General features: G+C 36.1%; 1 protein-coding gene across 1 annotated transcript in view; it reads left to right on the plus strand.

Annotated features, from left to right (window-relative positions):
• The window catches only part of cacna2d4a (calcium channel, voltage-dependent, alpha 2/delta subunit 4a), a gene marked incomplete at both ends in the record, with an annotated part of 86,673 nt that overhangs the window by 21,759 nt on the left and 54,252 nt on the right, over positions 1 to 10,662 (plus strand). The window contains 11 exons of the mRNA XM_079262824.1: positions 86 to 160; positions 700 to 786; positions 923 to 994; positions 1,097 to 1,158; positions 1,329 to 1,396; positions 1,509 to 1,554; positions 1,704 to 1,801; positions 1,954 to 2,047; positions 2,187 to 2,279; positions 3,117 to 3,244; positions 6,010 to 6,078. Coding sequence (XP_079118950.1) covers positions 86 to 160; positions 700 to 786; positions 923 to 994; positions 1,097 to 1,158; positions 1,329 to 1,396; positions 1,509 to 1,554; positions 1,704 to 1,801; positions 1,954 to 2,047; positions 2,187 to 2,279; positions 3,117 to 3,244; positions 6,010 to 6,078 — 892 coding nt within the window. The remainder of the gene's footprint in view (positions 1 to 85; positions 161 to 699; positions 787 to 922; positions 995 to 1,096; positions 1,159 to 1,328; positions 1,397 to 1,508; positions 1,555 to 1,703; positions 1,802 to 1,953; positions 2,048 to 2,186; positions 2,280 to 3,116; positions 3,245 to 6,009; positions 6,079 to 10,662) is intronic.

The following is a 10,662-nucleotide window of genomic DNA, read 5'->3' on the forward strand; positions in this document are numbered from 1 at the left end:
CAGGTCAATGCCGCAGGCTCTTGATTGTGCTTCGATATGAAAGTTTGGAAGTGCTATGTGTGATTGTGCTTCTCTGTCCTTCTAGCTGGGTATCCAAGGTTACGCCTTCCTCATCACCAACAATGGATACATCCTCTCTCACCCAGAACTACGACCTCTGGTACAAACACACACCTTGTATCAACAATTAATAACTGCAGCTGAACATCTTTTAACCCTTTCATGCATGAATGAATGAAAAAAACAATTAAACAAAAAATTTTTAATTCAGTATTTTCCATCTACAGACATATGCAATGATCATTTCTTTTGTTTATTAGTGATATATAGAATTTATCATGATTTATGATTTATTTTAATGTATTCTATAAAATAGTATATAATCATATTTATATTATGTAAATCTATTATAAAATATAGCTAAATCATTTTCTCTTCCTATGTATCACAAAGGCAAACCTGTGAAATTCTATTATGTTCAATTATATCATATATTTATTGATTCTCCAGTGAGTGGAAACATATTGGATGACTCACTAACATCCACTGAAGTGGTTTATTTACAAGAATACCATCCTCATTCATGAATATGCAAGAAAAAAAGCTTGTAAATAGGTGTCCACTACAGGCCCACTATGCATGAAAGGGTTAAACCTGTCTTGGAGATGTATTACAGTAACAAATGACTGTTTGTGCCAGTATAAAGACGGGAAGAAACTGAAGCCTAAACCTAATTACAACAGCGTCGATCTGTCAGAGGTTGAATGGGAAGACACTGAAGAAAAAGTGAGCAATACACACACTTTTGTCCTTTTTGGTTTTTCTGCTTTTTTTTTTTAACTCTTTGTTTTGTAAGATAAACAGTTTACATTAAAATGTAACCGAGCAGCACATACTAAGTATGTTGTGTCTGTGTTTGTAGCTGAGGACAGCCATGGTCAAAGGAGACACTGGAACACTGTCTTTAGATGTGAGAGCTTCAGTGGATAAAGGAGTGAGTACTTTGATCTTTTCTCATCATTTTTGGTATTTCCTTTGTGTTTATTTATACCTTTTTAATTTTTCGTCCTGTCATTTTTCTAAATTGTGTCTGAAGAGGAGAGTGATATTCTTGAAGAACGATTACTTCTACACCGTCATCAATGAAACGCCATTCAGGTTGTCTGATTGTTTCCATCCATCAAGGAAACATTTCTTTTCATGTATAGTTGTATGAAAATCATCAAAATGCTGTAAATAGTATCAGTTAAATCCCTTAAATGCATATTTTTAGAAATATGTTTTTTTTTCTGTACTGATTTCAAATGTTGTCTCTTTTCTGCTGACAGTCTGGGTATAGTGTTAAGCAGAGGATATGGAGAATACATCTTCACAGGAAATGTCTCCGTAGAGGAGGGTAAGTTTTTCTCTTCGATTTAAGTTGTGTAAACTTTATTTTGTACATTTCTTTCAGCCTCTTATTCTTTTTCATGTTTATGCTTTTTTTTTTTTTTGCTGTTTTTCTTCAGGTCTTCATGACTTACTGACTCCAGACTTGGCCATAGCCAATGAGTGGTGAGTTTAGCTTGCAGACTATTTATTGTACATGTTTACGTGTAACATTAGTAACCTTAAAAGAAACTTCGAACAAAATATTGTGTTTCTCTAGGTTATGTTGATCTACATGTCTATATAAATGTGTGTGTGTGTGTGTGTGCTCATAGGACCTACTGTGAGACAGATATTGACCCAGGACATCGCAAACTGACCCAGCTGCAGGCTGTAATAAAGTACCTCACTGGAAAAGAGCCAGATCTGAACTGTAAGCTGAGAATAAATTTTAGTCACATCAATATTAAAGTTTGGAAAGTGAACATACATTAGAACAAGAAAACTCCCCTAAACTCATCTCATATTATCTGTCTTCAGTCTTTTGCCGAACTTTTATATTTTGCTTTTGTTTTCTCTGAACAGGTGATCCACAGCTGTTGCAGCAAACTTTATTTGATGCTGTGGTCACAGCGCCCATGGAAGCATACTGGACTGCACTCATGCTCAACACATCTGGGTGAGCCCGCAAGCCTCTTTAAATCCAGCCTAGAGGAGTTAAATTCCTTCACATTCATGTTGTCATTCTTCTTCTACTCCACTACACCACTTTGGCATCATCTTCTTCTGTTTTTCTGCATTTTTCCATACTTTTACAGTATGGATGATGGGGTTGAAACCGCTTTCTTGGGAACCCGTTCAGGCTTGCTACGATTCCAGAGGTACTCTGGTATTGAGAAAAGAGTTGGCAAGTAAGTAGAAAATGCTTGTATTTATGTATTCAAAGTTATTGTTTCATTGATTTTGCTAAGTTATCATATATCAAAACCAACTAAGAACGAGCAAAAATAAATAAATACATAATGCAGAAACAGTTGTAGTTTTGTAGTTGTAGCATTGAAAAGATTTTATTAAAGACATTACATCCTCATGTGGTCATTTGCAGCCTTTCTCATGCTAATCCTCATCAACAACAAAATCATGCAGAGTGGACTTATGTAATCACACGCAGAGCTCAAGTTAAACATGCGTCCGTGATTTGCAAAATGTCCAACTACCAGAGTGACACTGCCGTTTTCCAGGACCTCCCTGTGGGTTTGCTCACTTTTCTGTGTAGTTTACTTTCCCACACATCTCAGAGTCAGACATTTATTTCAGAACCAAATTCTATTTATCTATTTTTCTAAAATCACCAATGACACTTATGTTACTTCTTGCAGCCATTGCATAAAATGTTGCTTCTTATAATTACCACCAAGGTTTTGTTTACATCTGTACTTCTGGCATTTTAGAAATATTACCTGCAGCCACACTGACCATGTTTTAAACAACATTTCACTTTTAATATTGCCTCAGGAACTAATGTAAGCAGCACAAAATATATCAACTAGTCATTTTGTAGCACTCCTTTTATAATGAACAATATGGGTTGCCTTCTTTTTTTATTTTGTGATATAATACTTACCATTTTTAGTCTCACTCCCTTGATTATTCTTCATCCAGCCCATCACCTCATCATCTTCTACCTTCTTTGCTCTCATCTTTTAAATAGCAGGTAGTTCTTTAAGGATATTTCTGTCTCTCCCCAGGTCTTTCCTGACCTCCACAGACAAGGAGAACATGTTCACACTGGACCATTTCCCAGTGTGGTACCGCAGAGCAGCTGAGAACCCAGCTGGACAGTTTCTATACTACATGCCCAGACAGGACACGAGAGGTAAAGGACATACCCTTACTTAGCAAACACACAAAACCAGCCCACACCCACCCCCACCCACACACACGCACACACACACACAACTGTAATTGTGCTTTTCGATTTCCAATTATATTCACCATGTTCAGCAGGTAGAGCCAGGATTCTCTCTGTGACAGGCTCATTTATCTACAGTCAGCAAGCTACAACTGCTCCTTTCTGCTCATCAGCTATGTATCTGTGTGCTTTGCATCAAGAGGAGGAGATCACTACATGTTTATGTTATGTTTATTCCTGAACATGGTTAATTACTTGTCTCTACTTTTGGAGGAAATCCTCGACAGTGAGAATGTCAACAGCCATTGTCATTGTGTTTATCACCACATCATACTAACTTCATTGTTAATCAAAGTTGAGAAATGTCCAAAACAAAAATAAAGGAGAATGAAGTATCCCAATTTAATTGGAATTTGCCAAAAAATGTTTTAGATTCCAAAGTCTAATCTTCACAGTGTAAAGAAAGAGTGAATGTAATTACTGAAACAGTGTTCGAAACAGCTCATTTACTGAATATCAGGCTGATGAGGCTTCTAGGTCATTTTGTATGCATTGCAAAACAATCTCAAACCACATTGTGAAATAGTTGCATCAGTTCTTGGGGACAAAGTAGTGTTTAATTCTAGACGATACAATTTTTTCATGCTCCCTGACCATCATAACTCCTTCCTAAGCACATTTAACATCACATGAAACTGTTGCATATGGTTACCATGTGGCAAGACAATGTATAAGTAAGGAAAAAGACATTTTAGAGCCTTGCAGTGGTAGAAAATCACATTTATTTATTGTGACATGAAACCATCCACAACTGCCAAGTTCCCCCCTGTGCAGACCAACCTGTCTGCTAGGCAGAACCTCCTATACAAACCCTGAGACACCACTATCTCAATTCAACAGGCCAATCACAACCAATTCCTGCAAAAAATCAATCAACAGAATTAATAACAACATATGTATAAATTAAAAACATTTCACATTCAGTTATCCAACATATAAATGAATAATTCCCACAGATTTATAATAACATTTATAAAATCCTCAGTGTTCAGCCAAGAACAAGACACACACATGCACCCACTGTAGCAACACTTAATTATGGGCAGGTCTTCTTTCTTAGAGGAGACATTTTAGCAGGAAATAATGGACATTACTTAAAGTATAAACATAAACTGGATGATTGGTAATCACAAGTCAAATTATGGCACCACAGAGCCTAAGGAGGAGCTAGTGCCTCCTAACATTCAAGACTCCAAAAGTTATGACATGTCTATGTTCTCCATTACACAAAACATACATGAATATGTTACTATATAGGTAAATGTGTTTAAAGAGACAGGATATGGTGGTGGATTGTGCTGCAGTAGAAACAAGTTTGAGTCCCATCTTACACAACAAGAATCACAGTGTCGGTGTTAGATGTTCATGGAAATAAGGTTAGGGTTCAAAAAGTCTCAAAGTGACTAAGATGTACTTTAAGATTTGGTATAAAGTAATGTGTAGAGTTCCACAAATGTTGTTTTTCTTTTTTCTCCTAAATTTGACAGCTGAGTAGAGAAGTTGCCAAAATGTCATAAATCTACACTGGATTTTGAGATGGAAATAAATGTTTCACATGAATTTATTTGGATTTTATTGAACGAGCAAAACTTTATTAACTTTTGATTCATAAAAGGAAAATCGTCTGATTCATGTGCTCAGGTTCTGGGTAAAATAGTTTGTCATTTTCAGATATGTTCAGGGATTATGGGGGTGACTATAGTGCCACCTTGAGTGCAGAAGAGGTGGAACACCAAGCTGAGGAAGGAGGTAGAAAAAGGAGGCAGGCGGAGGAGGATGGTGAAGAGAAGGAGGATGTTAAGATGGAGGAGGGTAGAGAACTGCTACTGATATTTGGCATGCCTCCACTTTTTTTTTTTTTTATTAATCCTCACTCTATTTTCCCTTCTTCTTGGTTTTAAGATGATAAAAAGCTGTTTTCCCTGCATCCTTCTGCCTTTATCCAGCTTGTCTCTCTCTTCTTTTTGTCTTTGTCTTTCACTCTACCACTGCAAGAGCATGCAACTTAGATATGAGAACCTGCCCGCTTCTCTTAGGGGTTTTTAAACCATTTTAGTATCATAGTTTGTTTGCATTGTTTCGGTTTTTTTTTTTACCATGTCATAACATCACATTACAAAGTCATAGTTATGTTTTCTTTACATGCATGATTAAATTAAAAGCATAAACTGGCGTTGTATGGGATTGAGTAACAGAAATATAAACACAGGGCATGTGGACACATTAAGTACACACTTCTGTTATGAATGTATGATTTGATTAGCCCTTACAATCTATGTTTTGTAATGCCTAAAATGTGAATTTGGCTGGCGTCTGTGGCTTCATGTCAGTTGGTATCTGCTTGCATGAAGACTGCAGATAGATTCACAAAAAAATAGGTTATATTTCTTAAATGTCAAGTCCAAGTCAATCTGACATCCACATATTGTCAAGCACATTGTCACATGTCTGAATGAAATCTTCAGCCATCACAGTCAATGTGAGTGTCCAGAGACTAATAATATGTATTTAGGGTGTGAATAAATACATGCTGTATTTTCCTTGCCATTCATTCTGCATGCATAAACAGTGCTCATGCATGTCTGGAAGATTGCATGCATCCAAATGTATCTTTGTGCAAACATTGTAAAACGTTGTAAAATGTTCCTAAGTGTGTTTTATTTTATCAGCAGGGAAAATAGTGATTTCCACCACTGCTGTCACTGTGAACGTGGGCAAGAAAACCGCCATTGCTGGAGGTAGGAACAGTTTTTGGTCACTCAGTCTATTCCATCTCCTCCTCTTGCGTCTTTTTATTTTCTCCTATCCTCACAAGCACTTAGAGTGTTCTCTACCCCTTTAGAAACTGACAATAGCTTCCTTCTTCCATTTAAAACATCCAGTCCCTGCACATTTAAAACACATTCTGTTTTTTTTATCCTGCTTTCCGCCCCCAAGATGAGTTTTTTTTCTGTATTTTAATTTCTTGTGGTTTTGTTCGTCAGTAAAAGCTGATAACAGGCCTGAAATGAAAGAGCTCAACTGGAACAAAAAGTAGCCTGAAGTCATTAGACTTCGAGAAGTTTTGTTTCTCTGTGTGTCTGTAGAGACATGAATGTTTGGATTTATGGTGTTTCCCGGCTGCAACATATGAGCAGAGGTTTTTGACACTTATATTTGGGTGTGAGGTTCTTTAAAAAAAGAAAGAAAACATGTTCAGTTCAACTTGTAATCACACAAATGCAAATAACATATGTAGTTTCTTAGAAATTCCCAGACAGTTTCCATTTTTGTGTTAACTGGAGGTGCTATATTTGAACCCTTTGATGCATTGTGTCCACTATAGTGGAGACCTATTTAATGGCTGTTTTCTATTATATTCAGTGAGGATGTGAGGATGGTATATTTGCAACTTTGCAACTTCAGTGGACAATAGGAGAGTCACCCAACACAGTGCCACTTGCTGAAGAATAAACAAATATATTATAAAATGTCATATTTACACATACATATAATTACCAACTTTACCTCAAAGATAAGCAGGAAAAGAAAATTATACGAGTCCATTTTTGTAGAATATTTCTAAATCTAATTATCTAAATATGACAATATATTACTTCATAAATATTTCTATAGAATAGATAAAGTAAACAAACTAATGAAAAGTCAAATAATAATAATAATAAAGACAAATAAAAGTGTCTCTGTTGGAGGGAAATATTGCAAGTGGGAAAATGTGTTTTTGTTTTGTTTTTTTAATTAACTGATGCATCAGAAGGTTAAATTTGGGCCACTGACGTCTTTTGTCTGAAATTTTATAATTTCATCACTAGTACAGCAGGTAAAATACCGTTTGCAGTTTAAAGATGCCTTAAAATATGAGCATATTTTTTCATGAATGTTTTTGGTTTTGGTTGTCGTTTAATGCTCGGAGTCTCCACCACTGAAACTAATCGTTCAGTATTCAAAGTAAGGCTCAGGGGCTGAGGAAAGCACCAACACTTTCGTCAGAGAAGATGCTTTTTGGTTTAATGTGTGACCATTGCAGAGGTCACATGACAAATTGCAGTCAGGAGATTTTTCTCCACTGTAAGAAGAGCACCTAGAAAAACTGACATTCGGGGACAAGCGAGGGATAAAACTACAGTTAGTGTTTCAGGTTTTCCTGAAACAAAACCGCTGAAGGGCTCCAAACTGATTTATTTTCCATTAATTTTGGTTCTGCTGGTGCACCATCCAGTGTTTATGTGGGTTGTGAATGTTGTATACAGCACCTCCGGGGTGGTTTCAGATGATTACATGAGGATAAAAATAATCCGGGAGTTTTAATCAAGTGTGCCTGTGCTTCACTACGTACTTCACTCACAAACATTTTCCACAGAGTTTATAGCTTCTGGATACATTTCAGTGCACGCTAATCAGTTTGTTATTGTTTATCTTTATGTGTATGTGTGTGTGTGTGTTTGTCCCAGTAACCCCATCTGTGACCGACACACTCATCAGTCATAATTATCTGAGTGAGACAGGACTCTCTGGAGAGAGTGTGTGCATGCTTGTGAGTCTACCTTTACGCATTTGCTTTCTCATCATGTCAACAGACTGAAGAACACTCCTTTCACACTGCAGCTCAAACACTAACACACACACACACACACACACACACACACTTATCAGTATTTCACAGCTTTCAATGAAAATGACTCAAGTGTGAAAGTTGTGTTATTTTTGGAAGTGGACAACAGGAGGAAGAAGAGAGAGAGTTACTATTCCTTTTTATTATTCTTTGGCTCCCTGCTTGGTGCACTAAACTCCCAGCTATGATTCAGCTTAATGTATCGTACAAACTCAGTGACCTCAAAGCAGCGATGACATACAGGTCAGGAAGAAGTGTTACATCTTACATTCAGTGTGATTTCAGTGACAAAGAGATATGTTCTCGATATAAATCTATGAAATGGAGATTCTTTGGGATAAAGTATGTACATGTTGCTGACCGCTTATCAGTGGAGCAGCTTTTCTACCAGCTGAGGCAGTCAATATTTTATGAACACACAGATTTCCTCCATTTTCCTTCTTTACCCTGTTAAAAAAAAACCTCACATCTCTTTTCTTTCCCTTTCCCTGCACTAAGCTGTTAGACCTGTCTCCCTTTACTTTTTTTTTGTTGTTGTTGTTTTTTTTTTTACCTTTCTCTGCCTTTCTCCTCTGCTTGTTACTCTCCTTTCCCTGTCATGTCACGGTCTAACTTCCTCTCTACCTTAGTTACTAACTGCTGCAAGGAAAAGAAGGCTGTCTTGTCAAGAGTGAGGCTTTCCTCCAGAACATAAAGCAATCAAATATTTAGAAACTTCCTGGTTATGAAGCACACACACATGCACAAAAAGCTGCACTCTTATCCATATTTGGCAGGACTGTAACTCTTGCTGTTGGCCTAAATGCTCCTGCAAGGTTTCTTTCAAATGAGTAACAATTATGTATTTTTTTCAGCATAAATAGCATGTTTAATGTTAATAAGTTATAAATGACTAAATAGCTTGCAGTTCTTTGTATGACCACAGGGTGTCAGTGTTTACCTGAACACGATACGGTCATTTCTCTATCAACAGCTTAATGCTTTGAATGTTTAACCTTGATGCTACATTGTGGCAGATTTAATTCTACCTCCTCTGATGAAGGCTGCAGTTTCTTTTCTTTTTTGTGTGTGTGTTAAAGGATGATCTGAAATCAGTCAGCAGTAAAAAAAAAAAAAAAAAAAAAAAAAAAAAAAAAAAAAAAAACCTTGTTTATGCTGTTTAAAGGCTTAGCTATGTATCTCCATAACACAAAAGGCAGGTTGTCTGTAAATATATCTTAACATGCTCCAGACAGAGGCAGAAGGGGTAAAGGAAAAAATAAAAAGGCAAAGAGAAGTAAAAATTTAAGACATGTTAGACACGATCAGATGGAGGAGGAGAAAAACATATAGTGAATATGGATGAAGATGTTCAGATATGTACAACAAAAAAATAAAAAGAGAAACAATAGACCAGAAGGAGCGAAGGATAAAGAGGGCAAAGATGAGGGAGAAGAATGTGAAAAGACTTAAGAAATGATGGGAAAGGAGGCGACAGGAAGATAAATTGAGACGAGATAAGTGAGAGTGGAAAGGGAAGGAGAGAGAAGATGGAAACAGAGAGGTGAGAGGAAATAGAGGGTAGGGATGGGGGAAAAAAAAGGGACTATTATCGTGACTGATTTATGCTCTCATTTGACACATGGGCATTTATTCCTCCTCAGTTTCTACCCGTACATCCTCCAGATTATATTTCCTGAATCTCTCCTTTCATTCAAAACCTTTTTTCTACATTGGGGATCTCTTCTTTTACTTTTCTTTTTACTTTCCTTGTCAAATAGCTAAACCTCATCAGTATCCACATTGTTTCGTTATATTGTCATTCAGAATAAATTGGAGTATTTTCTTTTTTTTTTTTTAATTTAAAAATTTAATGTTTGTTAATTTTATTAAGATATTATAGCATGATTTAGATAAATAAGTAATCCATCTAAATGACTTCCTATTAAAAGAAGAGAAATAGGAGATAGAAGTGGAGAGGTGTCTCCTTACACAACAAAAACTAAGTTAAAATACAGAATGAGTTTGTGGAAATCTAAAAACAACCCCGTATTCAACTCTTTTGGATGCAATAACTTGAAATAATTTTGCCCCACTCTTGTTGACAGGGTTACATCAGGTCATTGAGATTTTGGACATGTATGTCTGCACAGGTCTCTTAAGGTCCCCTGCAGAGTATTTCAGCCATTCAGATCTAAACTTTGACTGGATAAATTGAAACTTGATGTATTCTTTAAGGACCAAAGCTGTTTAAAAGGTGGCCTCATATATTGCATACAATAATTTGGTATACAGAGGTATACGCATTGTTTATATATATATATATATATATATATATATATATATATATATATATATATATATATATATATAGTAATAGTAATATTGAAAGCTCATACATTTTTCTACTTTAAAATTGAAAAAAAAAATTGAAAAAAAACCCCCAAACCTTTCTTTCTACATAACTGTGGGTTCTTGTCTAAAAAGCCTTTTCATAGCCCCAAATCCAAAGTTGACACAAGTGTGATATGTTTTTATTTAAATGAATGCATATTGACTTGGAAATGCTTCATCACCATCATCATATCGTTGTTATAATCACAATCGGCATAATAACACAACACACCATAGATTCCTGGACTGTGCATTCATTAAAGTCCTCAGTCATCATGGCTGCTGTTTTTTTTCATATGTCACAAACTATGATTTATTATTCTTTACACACACAGGC

This window comes from Telmatherina bonti (genome assembly GCF_933228915.1).
Source record: "Telmatherina bonti genome assembly, chromosome: 23".
In the NCBI taxonomy this organism is placed as follows: Eukaryota; Metazoa; Chordata; class Actinopteri; order Atheriniformes; family Telmatherinidae; genus Telmatherina; species Telmatherina bonti.